This window comes from Notamacropus eugenii, chromosome 4 (assembly GCF_028372415.1).
Source record: "Notamacropus eugenii isolate mMacEug1 chromosome 4, mMacEug1.pri_v2, whole genome shotgun sequence".
In the NCBI taxonomy this organism is placed as follows: Eukaryota; Metazoa; Chordata; class Mammalia; order Diprotodontia; family Macropodidae; genus Notamacropus; species Notamacropus eugenii.
The window spans coordinates 199,841,201-199,856,129 of record NC_092875.1 but is presented as its reverse complement, the minus strand read 5'-3'; the positions used below and the strand labels follow the sequence as shown (position 1 = coordinate 199,856,129).

At 43.1% G+C, this 14,929-nt stretch overlaps 1 protein-coding gene across 1 annotated transcript in view; it reads right to left on the bottom strand.

The window, feature by feature from the left end:
* Positions 1 to 11,305, bottom strand: part of PARD6G (par-6 family cell polarity regulator gamma) — a 157,372-nt gene extending 146,067 nt beyond the window's left edge. The window contains exon 1 of the mRNA XM_072604005.1: positions 10,908 to 11,305. Within this exon, the coding sequence (XP_072460106.1) occupies positions 10,908 to 10,979 (72 nt within the window). The 5' untranslated portion in view covers positions 10,980 to 11,305. The remainder of the gene's footprint in view (positions 1 to 10,907) is intronic.
* Positions 11,306 to 14,929: the final 3,624 nt, after the last annotated feature.

The window sequence follows — 14,929 nt, the reverse complement described above, 5'->3', positions numbered from 1 at the left end:
ATCATAATAGGGTATTTCAGTTTAAGGCAATTGGCTCCCCCTTATTTTAAGCAAGTTACCTGACAAATCTGTCTTTTTTTTTAAAGAGGTGTTAAACCAATTAGGGTGCAGAAATTGTTTCTGCAGTTTCTCTTTAAGAACTACTGCATTCCAGAGTGCAGAGAGCAGAACCAGAACAATTTATGCAATAACTACAACATTGTAAAGACAAACAACTTTGAAAGACTGAAGAGCTCTAATCAAGGAAGGATTCCAGAGGAAGCATGATGACGCATGACAGCGAGGGGATGGACTCAGAGTGCAGATTAAGACATGTCTTTCTTGTATATAGCTTGCCTATGCATATTTGGTACAAAAGTTGCGGTCTTTTTTTCTTCCCCCCCCCCCCTTTTTTTGAGAGGGGGAGATAAGATAGAAGCACAAGAAAATGGAATTTTGTTATTTAAAAAATATTAAAATGTCAAAATTCTGCATTCTTTACGGTCTCTAGTATTCTAGTACTTCTGTGTGTTTGTAGGGTGAACTAAACAGAGAGAAACAGAAACAAAGAGACATGGGGGGAAGGATGCTGAGGAAGGAGAGAGGGAGAGGGAGGTGGGGAGAGAGAGACACAGAGAGAGAGAGAGACACACACAGAGAGAATATGGTGCTGGAGACTAGCTTCTGGAAACCATCTGTGGTAAGGGCTTACCCACAGGGGAAAAGATATTTTACTCTGCCATCAAACCAACCTAAGAGAGAATCACCCATTCCAGATGCTGGAGATGAAATATGAGCAAATAACTGGAAAGCTAGTGATGACGACAGGTCTTGCCAGATACTTATACTCCCTGCTGGGGTCTGTAGCTCTCTATATATTCCCAACTGTGGAAGATCTTTCACATGGGGACTTAAGATTTCTCTCCTTCCCTCCCTCTCCTCCCAACCATTAATTATAGGGTAAAAGGAGATTTTTAAAAGAGAGAGAGAAAAAAAGAATAGTAGTGTTTTGAATTGTCCAACCTCATATTCATGACCAAATCGGTTTTCCAAACTTAATATTCCTTATGGTTATTAGTCCTCTCCCTAGCTCAACACAGAGGACTAATCTGCTGAATTGTCACAGTATCTGAGAAATAAGCATCAGTGTCCCTGTTTTTTATATTTGTGAATACTTTAATTCAACAAACATTTATTAAGCACCTGTTACTGTCTTTCTTACTTGAAGAAATCCAAAACAAAATCAAGATGTTGGGGTCAAGGTACAGTGTGACTGTGATTGATCAGACCAATACAAACTCAGAAGGTTCTACCACAAGTCAAACAGAAATAGCCCCTATGCGCATTTGGGAAGGAGAGGGCTCTATACTTGTTCATCTCCTGTTTCTTTTGAGCTACTTCAGTTCTGCTTTGCTCACAGAGTACAGTGCCTTCTTTGATGCGGGCAAACCATACTGGGCAGTCCTGTGCCAGCGTCTCCCATGTCTCACAATCTACACCAAAGTTCTTCAGAGACACCTTGAGAGTGCCTTTGTATTGCTTCTTCTAACCTCTGTGTCGGTGCTTGCTTTGTGTGAGTTCTCTGTAACATAGTCTTTTAGGCAAATGTATGTTTGGCATTTGAACCTAGTACAAGAAGGAACTTACTCCCTGTTCAAGGTACTAGAAGATATAAAGCTTAGATAAGCCACAATCCCTGCCCTCCTGGCGATTTAGTAAGGGAAAAGGCCTTAGAGCTAATTTATTTAGCAGTGCAATAGGGACATTTATAGATTTAAAAATCAAATCCTTATAAAACACTGGATTTAGAACAGGAAGCACCTTAGAAAAGATCTAGTTCAACCTACTCATTTTACAGACAAAGAAAACTTCCAGTTGTGACTCTCAACATGTTCATTTCTGTGAAAACAGGGGTAAGACTAGCTGTCTATGGGCAGGCTTCTCACCGTTTTTGTTGGTTTTGACTTGGTGCTTTAGATAAAAAATAACTAAACATTCAAATTCTCCTTCAACTCCCATTTGGCATGGAGGCACTCAGAACACAATGAGCTAAAAACTCAGGGGAAAGACTGGAGTTTAGCTACAATATGTTCAGCCTCTTTTGCTATGCCATTCAGCAAGAATTCCCTAGAACAATGTCCAAACAACTGGCAAACTCTTAACTACTAGGTGCAAAAAACGCTGATCTTCTCCCTCTCAAGACGGAACCAGTCATCCTCAATGACAAGGTAACCTAAATATAACTCATCTTCTGGAACTTCTCAAGGGACCCAGGTACACGTAGACTGAGAGAGCTCTCTCTTATTCCAGGCATGAAATCCTGGCTTAGATCTTAAGTCTTGATTTTCAAGTTCATGGTTGTAGGATCACAGCATTCCAGCTGAAAGGGATCAGGCATCTAGTCTAGCACCCTCGTTTTACAAAAGAGGAAACAGCATGGTAGAAAGGTTGGTATTAACATTTTTAGGAGTGCAGCCAACCACTCACCCCACCAGACTGTGTTGGATGTTAACAGTTATTGATATGATGATGATACTAGCAACAGCTTAAATGTATGTAATGTATTATGATAATAAACAAAGCTCTTTTCCAGACAGCTCCTCAAACCAAAGCAAACTTGTACGAATTGATACAGATCAAGAAAAGCAAAAGTAGGAGTACAATGTTCACCATGACTACAATAATGTAAACTAAAACTCCACCAAAAGATTGAAGTCAGATTAAAAGGCAGCAATCAACACAATTTCTAGGAGAGAGATGAAGAAACATACCTCTCCCTTCTCAGTAGAGAAGTGGAACGGTAAGATGTGGAATATTACATGGGGGTGGGGGTGAGATGTATGTATTGGGAAAGGTCTAGGAGGTAAAAGATCAAAGAATTCAACAAGACAACTAAACAAGCTTAGCAAGGTGGAGATGCCCCACTTGTCAAGCACCTCTGCTAAAATTTAGAAGTGGTTCAGAAGAAGAAATCAAAGCTATCTAGTCATGAAAAAATGCTCTAAATCATTTGATTAGAGAAATGCAAATTAAAACAACAGAAAAGGAAAATAACAAATGTTGGAGGAAATGTGGGAAAATTGGGACACTAATGCACTGTTGGTGGAGTTGTGATGGATCCAACCACTCTGGGGAGCCATTTGGAACTATGCCCAAAGGGCTATAAAACTGTGTATACTCTTTGACCGAGCAATAACACTATTAAGACTGTAGCCCAAAGAGATCTCAAAAAGGGGCAGGGGTAGAATCTATATATACAAAAATGTTTACAGCCGCTCTTTCTGTGGTGGCAAAAAAAAAAAAAGAAAATTGAAGGGATGCCCATCAATTGGGGAATGATTGAACAATTATATGATTATGATGGAATCCTATTGTGCTATAAGAAATGAGGGGCAAGATAGTTTCAGGAAAACCTGGGAAGACTTACATGAACTGATGAAAAGTGAAGTGAACACAGTCAAGAGATCATTGCACACATTAACAGCAATACTGTATGATGATCAACTGTGAATGACTTAGTTATTTCCCAGTAATAAAATAATACAAGACAACTTCAAAGGATTTGTGATGAAAAATGCTATCCTACCTCTAGAGAATGAAGTGATGGAGTATGAATGCAGATCAAAGCATACTTTTTTACTTTATTTTTCTTTTCTTTTGTTTGTGTTCTCTTTTGCAACATGGCTAATATGGAAATTATGTTTTGCGTGACCGCATATGTATAATTTACCCCAAAGTGCTTGCCTTCTCCAGGAAGGGAGGATGAGAAGGAATTTGGAGTTCAAAAATCATAAAAAATGAATGTTAAAAACCTTTTACATATAACTGAGAAAAAATCAAATCAAATCATTCTTTAAAAAAAGGAAACCTAGAAATGAAATTCTTCAATCAGCTCACTGGACATCATGGATTCATAGTTTTAGAGCTAGAAGGGGATTTAGATGTAATTTAGTCGAACTTCCTAATTTTATAAGATCAGGAAATTCAAATCCAAAATCAAATGGTAATAAATAAGGTAATAAATGGTAATGCTCAAGGTAATAAACAGCAAGGCCCACTATCCTGATTCCAAGTCCAGCACTCTTCGCAACTCAAGAAACTCCATCATGACCATGAGCAGATTTGTCCACATCATAGCTGATAGAACCCTAGAGCATGTTTAAATCTTGCCACAGACACTTACTAGTTATTGTGACCTTGGGCAAGTCACTTAACTGTTCTCTATGTTGGCTTCCCCAGCTGTGAAAATGAGATAACAGCACCCATCCCACAGGGTTATTGTGAGGATCAAATGAGAAAACACTTGTAAAGTGCATTGCAAACTTAAAAGTTCTATATAAATACTGGCTATTGTTATTATTGGGCAGCTAGGTAGCCCCAATACATAGAGTTCAGGGCCTGGAGTCAGGAAGCCTTGAGTTTAAATCAAGCCATAAGTACCTACTAGCTGTGTAATCCTGGGCAAGACACTTAACCCTGTTTCCCTCAGTTTCCCCATTTGCAAAATGAGCTGGAGAAGGAAATGGCAAACACTCTAGTATCTTTGCCAAGAAAACCTCTGAAGAGGTCACAAAGAGTCAGACTGAAAATTACTAAACAACATTATACTTATTATTACTAGTAATGGTGGTAGGAGTGGTAGTGGTAGTAGTGGTAGTAGTAGTAGTAGTAGTAGTGGTGGTGGTGGTGGTGGTAGTGGTGGTGGTGGTAGTAGTAGTAGTAGTAGTAGTAGTAGTAGAAGCCACACAAGAACAAGACAAGGAAGTAAGACATAGTATTCTGAGGATCATAGGAGAGGGAACGCTATTTCCAGCCTAGCAGATGAGCCCCACCAGTAACTTGATAAGATTCTTGTCTAGATGCTACTTCCCAAAACAGGTAACCAAACCTGTCTCTATATCACATACTCTCTCTCACTCACACACACACACACACACACACACGCCAAAATGTCTAAAAGGGGTGTAGTTTACACTGGCAGGTGAGTCTAACCATGTTGGGACAGTTCTGAACCAGCCCTTGATGATGCAAGGAAAGCCACTACCTGATGGAAAAGAGCTCTTTTATTCAATCCCCATTCCAAAAGGAGCCATGAAACATAGTGCGGAAGGGATGTGTAACTTGCAGAGTTGGAGCACTCTGGACCACTGCTGCCAAAAACCAGAGCCAGAAAGATAAAGAAATCTCGAGTGCCAGGATAAAACACTTGGATGAAATTCTTAACATCCTACTGTCCCTTCAGAGCCTGCCAAGTGGCCTGCTCAGTCCATATCATGCTTCAGGACCCACTGACCCATTTTCAGAGAATACATGCCAAATACTTCAGGATGAATATTCCTAGGGAAAAAAGTCATTGTTTATTCAAAACATTTGGAAATAAGAACTACACCACAGCCTGGAGTGGCTTAAAAATCTATGCGCTGATGTGATACCCCCAAATACTATCAGATATTACTTATGAAGACTTTCTTTGAATCTAGCAAAAGTCCCAAATAAGTTAGCTTTGATAGGAAAAGAAGTGACAAGAGCAGAATTGGTCTCCGAGTGTGGGATGCAAGAGGTTTGTTTCTTTCTTTCAAGACAGGGGAGAATTGGTAATAGTTGAGCCTGGTAGCATACAACAAGAGTAGTCTGATTACTTTAACACCTGGTACTGGAAGTAATATCCAGGGTTAGAGAACAGTCAACGGGGGGGCATTCTGAAATGATACAGGGCAGCTGTCAGACTCTCCAGTTTACTGTTTATAGAAACAAAAGAAAAAGAAAACCACAAAAATGCCATGAACTCCTTAAATGCAACTCTATACAGGACACCAAAGGTGACAGCATCCAAAAGGACCTGCCTTCAAATTCTGGTTATGACACTTATTAGTTATGTGAATGAGGCAGATCTTTGGGGTGGGGGGGGAGATCCACTTAAAATGGAAAAAAAATATGATGAGCAACATATTTCAGAGACAAGCTTAGTATACATATATAGTACTATATAAATGTGTATTATCATTATCATGACTGTATTTGGGTTTTCAGAAAACATTCTTTATAAACTCTTTTCAGGTATATCTTTTAATTTTGAAGAACAGAGAACTGGAATCAACCAACAGGCACGATGTGCCAAGGACAGTGAAATGATATAAACAAGCAAGTATAAGTACAGAAACATCAGGGTTAAAATAAGTTTTTCAGTGATTATACTCATACATGTACACGTTCTTCTCCCATAAGAATACAAATTACTTGTGAGCAGGGATTGTTTCATCCATTGTATTTATATAGCTAGCATCTAGCACAGTCTCTGCCACGTAAGACAATAATTGCTAATAAGTAATAAAAACTAAAAGGCAGAGAGTTAAAATAAACAAAATCATATCTCTCTACTTTTTTACACTATTAAGACTACTATGGTTCCTTGGGTTCAGCACCAAGACCATCCAAGACCATCTACTGGAATAGTTAGTCACTTCTCACATCCATATATAAATACTGGTGAGTAACAATCTCTACCTTCAGCTGCACCTTCCCAAGTCCTCAAATAAAGCCAGCTTTAAAAACCCTGGGGAACATAAACTCACAGAGCGATGAAGATAGGTGTTCTATGAACAGCCAATGAATATTTACCAACTGTTTTTTATCTTTCTCTTTCCCTGCTCCCTCCCTTGGGTTCCTCTTGTTTCCCATGCTTTAAGGTACAGAGATGAGTACTGCATTCCAACTTGGGATCTTGGGTTCTAGAGATAGAAGGAATCTTAGAGATGATCTAGTCCCACCCCATCACAGATGAGGAAAATGCTCTGGTAGTAAGCAGTACAGCAATGATTTAAATCCAGGTTCTCTGATTCCAAATCCAGTTATACCACACTGCCTCTTTATACCCAGGTTCTAGAGATCCCCAATGTTAGAAATAGTATTTGTTGTTTAATCATGTCCCACTCTTCATTACCCCCATTTGGGGGTTTTCTTGGCAAAGATACTGAAGTGATTTGCTATTTCCTTCTCCAGCTCATTTTAACAGATGAGAAAACTGAGGCAAACAACGTTAAAGTGACTTGCCTAGGATTACCCAGCTAGGAAGTGTCTGAAGTCAGATTTGAATTCAGGAAGATGAGTCTTCCTGATTTCAGACTCAGCACTCTATCCATTGTGTATCTAAAGGGTCATTCGCTGATCACTTCTTAAAGAGGCCTATTCACTAAATGTCAGACACCTCACTCTGAGTACCTGAATAGGCTAAGGTCTCCCACTGCATCCTGGGCCTTCTCCAGACTTCCTGATAAATACCTGGTCACTGGATCCAAATGATTCAGGAAGGGAAAGTGAGGCTGGTGACCCTGCACAGCCCTCCCTCACTCAAAACAAACTTAAGTGCCAGTCAAGTCATCATTTCTCTGATGTCACAGTCTTCTTTGAAAACAAAGGATGAACACGGACAGACAGACAGTGACCCTAGAGAAATAGTGTAGGCAGTGAAAAAGCACTGACTTTGGATTCAAAGCACCTGGGTTCAAATTCTGCCTCTGATGCTTACTACCTGTGCGACCTTGGGTCAATCAATTAACTTCCTTTGGCTTCAATTTCCTCACCCCTAAAATAATGGGTTTGGACTAGATTGCCTTTGAGGTTCCTCCCAGCTCTAGATCTATGATCCTATCTCGGATCCTAAATCTAAACACTTATTAGCCAGATACTATGTTCACAGAGCACATTGTGCTTGAGGGAGGAGCGAGTGATACAAAGGAGGAAAGGAATGTTACACATATACAAGTAACTACAATACAAATTAATACCTAAAAGAGTTGAGCAGCTAACTGGCAAAGTGCATAGAGTGCAGAGCCTGGAGTTAGGAAGACTGCGTGACTCTAAGCAAGTCACCTAATCTGGTTTGCCTCAGTTTCCTCATCTGAAAAATGAGCTGGTGAAGGAAATAGCAAATCACTTCAGTATCTTTGCCAAGAAAAGCCTAAATGGGGTCACAAAAAGTTAGACATGACAAAGTCAGACAAAACAAGTTTCAAAAGTTACAAAGTGTTTGTGGATGGAAAGGTGGGGACAGATCAGGAAAGGTTCCCTAGAAAAGGTGATATTTGAACTGGGCTTTAAAGGATGGAGAGAAGCCAGGGTAATGGAAAAGTTGGGGGCATTACAGATAAAGGAAAGCACAGGACATGTATAGGAACAAGGAGTCCAGTTTGGGGGGCTCACAGAGCAGATCAAAAGGAGCCGTATGAGATAAGGCTGGAAAGACAATATGGTGCCAGGTTGTGGAAGACCTCAGATGCTGAGCTTACATGTTTCATCATGCAAACTACTCAGCAACCAACAAGAAGATACTACAGGATTTTGGCCAGAGGAGTGCCATGAAGAGCTTTATGCCTTAGGAAGGATGGACTGACAGAGGAGGGAAGATAAGGAAGGAATACTTGTTAAGCTATTGCAACAGTTCAGGTTGGTGGTAAGGAAGACCTGTACCAGGATGGTGGTGGTAGGAACAGAAAAGAATGGTCAAATGTAAGAGATACTGCTGAGGCACAATTGATAAGAGCTGGTAACTGAGAGGCCAAGGAGAGGAAGGAGTAGGAGATAACAGCAAGATTTCTAAGGTGGGAGTCCAGGTGAACAGTGGTATCAATGACGAAAAGTGACATCAGAAAGTTTAGGGGACAGATAAACAGTTCAGTTTTAAACCCATTGAGTTCCAAGTGCTGGCAAGAAAACCTGGTAAAGGTGTCCTGTAGGTGATGCAGATGTGTTTCTAGAGCATGATAGAAGTGAGAGCTGATGACAGAGTTCTGTCATCTGTACAGAGATGATAGCTAAAGCTACTTCAAGGGATGGGGCAAATCACCACCCAGTAGTGGGGAACCTGCAGTCTCAAAGTCACACATGACCCTCTAGGTCCTCAAATGTGGCCTACTGAATCCAAACTTCACAAAACAAATCCCTTTAATAACTCTTCTCTGCTTGGTAATAAAGCCTTAGCTTCCAAGGAATCCTGCAGGTTATTTGTTTTAGGAGTAAGCAAAGGGACAGGTTACTTCTGATTGGATGAATGGCTCTTGCTCAGGTCCCTGAGAAGTCAGCACCCACTCACCTACCTTCAAGAAACCAAAGGATTTTAAACTGTATTGTTTGTAATGTGCCTCCACTTAACTCAGCACAGGCTTGGTAGATTTCATGTGGATACTTCCAAAAGAGGTGGAAGAGGGGGGAATGACAGAATCTGCAGTTTGCTTTAAAGGGGGGTTGGAGAAGATTACATCCAGCTTCCTCCTGACCATCTTGCTTCTACAGCAGAATGAAAGAGAATAAGTATGTAGTGCCTGTTACAGAATGTCTAACGTTTGTCTACCTCCTGCCGTTCTGGAATTCGGGAGCGGGCCCCGGGCTCTTCTTTCACCCTCTGAAGATGTGAATTGAATCTTGGGGGGGAAGCAGGTTCAAGACTCTCTCGTATCTAGATCTAGTTCTAACACTATGAACACCTAAAGTGCTGGCCTTGTCGTCCCAGCCAAGGGTTCTCCACTCTTCCTCGCCCCTGGGCCCCCTGCAGCACGTACTGCTAGCGAATCCCGGCCGGCCAAAGCAGTAGTGACCTGACGGGTTTACAATCCCGCGGGCGCCCCACGACGTGGGGAAGCTTCGACAGTTTCGGCTGGTTTCCAGGAATAACAGAGAAGTCGCGAATGCAATAGTCTCCAAAGACGCAGAGAAGCAAACCTTCAATGTACCTCACTGCCTTCCCCTACCCCCACCCACAAAGAGCCTCGGGTCCAGAGGAGCCCGCACAGTCTCTCCAGGAGATAATGACCCGACACAGACAAGCGCGTCTGCAGATGAAAGCAAGGAAGGGAAGAGAACCTTCCCCCACAGAAGAGAGAATTGGGCAGATCATATCAGACGATTACACACACACACATCAGACGATTACACTTACACACACACACACACACACACACACACACACACACAACAAACAAGTTTAAACAAGCTCTCAGAAGCAAACGAGCTGGGCTCAGTGCAGGCAGGCAGGCGAGACTGACTCACTAGTTAGGATCCGCCAGAAGCCTTCAGTAAACTGCCCCAGCCAGGGGCACAAACAGCTAGCGGGGGTGGGGGGCAGAGAAGAAAGAAGGGAGCCAGCAGGGCAGACTTGGGAGGGGAGATGGAGAGGGGAAAAGTGAGGGGGTATCTGGATTCCTTCTTTTTGGAAACATTTCTCCCCTTGGAGCTTATAGGAGGGGGTCCTTCCCGTCCCCGACCCCCAAATCTTCCATCCATTGATCCTAATCCCCAATAAGCCCTCAGACTGTCAGTCCAACCCCCAAAACGATGGTTAGCCCAAGAAATGCCGCCCTCCTCTCTAGCCTCCGCGTCTCGGGTTGCTTCTCAGTCCGACTAAACAAAAGAGCAAATTTAAATTGAGTGGGTCGGCAGCAGTAACATTTTTTCCATAGTTTCCCTGCCCTACGGACGCGCTCAGATCTAACGGGAATCTCCCCCCAGTTGCAAATCCAAGCTTTTAACTCCACAAGGAAGACAGTGGATAGACAGGGAATCTACGAGCCTGGCTGGTTGCACTGTGGCTGCTGAAATCTGAGAGCAGCGAACCCCAAACACAGGCTTACACTGCAACAAAACTTCTCCCTCGCTCTCTGGGTTGCAGAGGGGGGACCCTCAGTCCCCATTGCGGTTTGCAGGAGAGGTCGCACATTCCTCGGATTCCCCAGCACAACCCCGGAGGAGAAAAAGGTGGACCTGTTACTTGATCTCAGAAACATCAAAAGAGCGCAAAAAAAGTTGTCACTAATAATTCTCTCGCCTCCCACTTTTCTAAAGTCACAAAACGCCAAAGAATCTCCATTCATTTGCAAGGGGGAAAGAGGGAGAGAGGGCTGAAACAGGACTGGGGGCTGGCATTCAGCCTTGCTTACCTTACTCTTGACTTCCACTGCGTTGCAATCGAAAAACCGCAGACTCTGAGATTTATTAAAACTCCGATTCATTTTTTCGGTCCCGGTTATCTCTCTTCTTCGCCCTTGTTCCACAAGGGCTGCAAAAAGCTGATCCGTATGTGGGAAAAGCGCCCCCCTCCCCCGCCTGTGGCTGGTCCCCCGACTGCAGGCGATTTGATCTTTCTTTGGAACGCCGCAGCCCCGAGAGAAGTCTCCACTTCGCCCCAGCGCTCTGACTGGAACGCCCGCCTCAGTCTCTCCGTTCTCCCCAGGCTCGGGTAGGTAAAAATCGCCCCAACAGGGCTCGCAGCGCGCCGTGACTCAATGGGAAGAGAAGCGAGGAGGGCAGACGCCTGCACGTATTGCTCCGCCTCACTGGAGAACCCGCCCCCTTTTTCTCCTCCCCTTCATCATTCCATTTCCCTGGAGTCGGGAAGCTGGCTGCTGCGGCTGCTGCCCATGCCGCTGCCTTAGCAGGCTCGTCACCGGCAGAGGACGCGCGCTCTGTTGTCAGCAGTTCAGCGGCGAAATTCCTGAACCCGAGGCAAAGCCACACAAAGCTCGGGAAACTGCAAGCCGGGTTTTCTGGCCAGTGAAATGTGCACCGCACCGTGGAACACCTACCCCGGCCAAGCTTCCCGGCTTCAGCGACCCGCGAGATCGAGGGTCTGCTCGGCCTTTGTTTCCTTTCATCCACCATCCCTTCTAAAGAAGTATTACTATTTTTGTTTTGGTTTTTTGGGGTGGGTTTTTTGGGTTTGTTTTTTGTTTTTCCTGCTCCCTTGGGTATTTATTTAAGCTAAGCATAGCAATGAAAACCACAAGGGGAAAAAGAAAAGGAGAAAAATGCATTCCCTATTTAAAAATTTTTTAACTTGGAAAGTCAAGAATAGATAAAATCGCGGGGGACGGGGGCAGAGTGGGAGGGGGAGTGAAATATCTTCGGATGGTCTACAGAAATGTCATTGTTCCTTTCTGGCTCAGGCCCCGAATACTAAACAAATTCCATTCAAGAAGTCTTGGGGGGGGGGGGGGGTTCGAAAACCTCCCCGAGAATGGATTACTGTGAGAGTTTTACCTCTGCCGAGCTCCCAACCCCTATCCGCTTGAGGAGGGTGGGGGGGGAGACACACAATATGCCTCGGTAGCAGAACCTGGATAGATATGCTTCAGACCTGGATTCAGGAAGACCTGAGTTAAAATTCGACCTCAGACACTAGCTTTGAGACCCTGAACAAGTCACTTAACCCTGTTTGCCTCAGTTTCCTCATCTGTAAAATGAGCTGGAGAAGGAACTAGCAAATCATTCCAGAATCTTCCAATGATAATAATAATTACTAACATTAACATCATGATTGAAGGTTTGTAAAAAATGCTTTACAGATATTTAATCTTTACAACAACTGATCCCATTTTAGAGATGAGGAAACTAAGGGTAAGAGACATCAAAGGACTTGCTCAGGGTCACACAGCTAGTAGGGATCTGAGGCAGAAGTTGAATTCAGGTCTTCCTTGTTCCAAGTATGGCAGTCTATCCTCTATGCCGCCTATTTGCCTGCCTACTCAACTGAGCTCAGAGGCCACTTCTATGAAATCTTTCCACCTCCCCAGTGGTTAGCCAGGATTATTAGCTGGTAAATCTGGCTTTCCAAAAGAAATGTACACATGACACACTTTTAAATTTAATCTGCCTCATTAACATTTTCTTCCTCATTTAAACTCTAGACAATTAGAAAAAATAAGTCAAGCCTTGATAGGTAGGATTTGCAGATTTTCAAGATGCTTTCCTCAGTGAGTTAGAACTGGCTCTAGCATACCCCTGGGTCCTCCCCTGTAATATTAATATAAGATTCATGGGGGGGAAAGGGAGGAAGAGTTAAGATCTTTCCTGCCTATTAATAGGCCTCAATGCCTTTTGTTAATTTCTGTTGAGGCGCTCGGTCACAAGGGTCCTGCCCTCCAGCTCTGAAAAGTGTATAAATACTCTGAGGTGAGGTTTTTACACTGGAGCATACTTGTTAGAAGTGTTTGGCCAGATGAACCTTTGGGCAGCTGATAAGGAGAACCCTACCCCCCCTCCCCTTTGCAAACCCGGGTGTTGGTGCTTCTCTCTCTGGTAACTATGTATGTATGTAATGGTCAGACAGTTGGATCTGTCTGTTGATCTATGATGTATATATTTGTTACGGTCAGACAGTTGGAAGCCCTGTCTGTTGGTCTTTATTTCTCTGCTTGTATTTTCTCCGTTGGTATATGTGTTTGATTAAAGTGATTGTTGACCCCTCAAAAGTTGCTTTCCTTTTATAAAAGCAGATCTAAAAACCTGTACAACAGGCCCACCTGTGTATGCCAGGGCCCTTGCTATTACATCCCCCTCTTCTAATTACTCCACATTGATTCATTAGTGTACTTGTAACTCCCAGTAACATGCAAGTTCCTTGAGCACAAGGATTATTTTCTTTTTCCTTTTTGTATTCTCAGAGATGTATGGGGAATTCAGGGAGGACTAGCACTATAGTGTGAGGGCTTGCCAAGGCCTTTTCAAAGTTACTCATCCACCTTTGGTGTCTACCTGTCACCCAACTATCATTTGTGGCTCCAAGAAGTTGTAGCATGTGCACTGGCCACATCTCAGCAAAACTGTCTCAGGAGACAGACTAAACTAAGTTGAGGGGAACCAATGGTCTCAAACCTGTTGTTGAATTGGGAGGGGGGAGGGGTTGTATGGGGAGTGTCTACCCCAGGCATGTGAAGACTTCCCTGGTGACAGATGAGAACACTTTGTTCTAAGGGTCATGAAAGTGGTTGAAGCAGGTGCTATGAAGTACTTAGAGCTTGGTTAGACACTGAAGACACCAAGGTCACCCACTGCAGCCCTGGCTATCCAAGAAAAGTTAAAAGGGGAGAGGAGAGCCCTCCTACAACCCAATACCCTGCCCTCCGTATCCATCCTACACTGCTCCCTCCCCTCTCTATTTTGTGTGCTTCTAATCAAGGCAAAGGGAATTTGGGCAAACAAATATGGCCCCACATTTCTAGCCCTTCCCTTTGGTTTCATTTTTTTGTCTGCCGAGGTCACCCACTGCACCCTGGACCATTGCCAGTTGTCTTGACTTGTCTTAGTACTGGACTTTGATAAGTCTGAAAGAGAGAGTGAGGCAGATGACTTTGGGCAACTCTGCCTCACTTAAGTCCAGTTCAGGTGCAAGTCAAGACATCACCCCATGATGTCATCAGTACTCTTTAAAACACAGGATAAATAACATCCTGAGCCCAGAGTTCAGTTGAATTGGCCTCCAATTGACATTGACTTAAAAGGCAACTGAAGAAATCATCTAGTCAAACCACTTTGTTTAAAGATAAGGAGAAATGAAGCCTCTGAGAAGAATTTTGATGTGGTCAAGGATACACAGGCAGTAAGCTACACTGAGGCTCTGACTCAAGGATTGTACTTCCAAGTTTAGGCCTCTTTCCACTATATCACTACATTGTCAAGATAAAGAAATGAAGTCCAAGCAGGAAAACATCAGCAATAAACTTGTAGGTTCAGTCAGTCAGTCAGTATCTACTAAGTGCCTCTTATGTGTGAGGTACAGTGCTAAACACAATATATAGAAAGAGAAGAGGGTTTTTTTTTTTTCAGGAGTTTTGGATTTGGGAGAGGAAAGATTTAGAGCTTCTCTGAAATCTCTGCTCCACAAAAAAGCTCAGCGCCTAGGGCAAAACCGGAGAGACAGCTCTGAACATAAATGTTAGTGATAAAAGATTTTCTTTCTATACAAGGAAAATGACAATAACTTCTTCAATACTTTAAACATTTATTTTTTTGTTTTTCAGCAAAGACCCACCCTCCACTGATGAAGCTCACCATGCTGTCCGTAGCCTTCATGGTAGCTATGCTGGAATTTATTAAGGCAAGTCCTTGAACAAAAGATATGCCTATTACTGTCCAGGATTTATTATGGACTTTAGTACGCCTTGAAATCCTTCTGCTTTCCAGT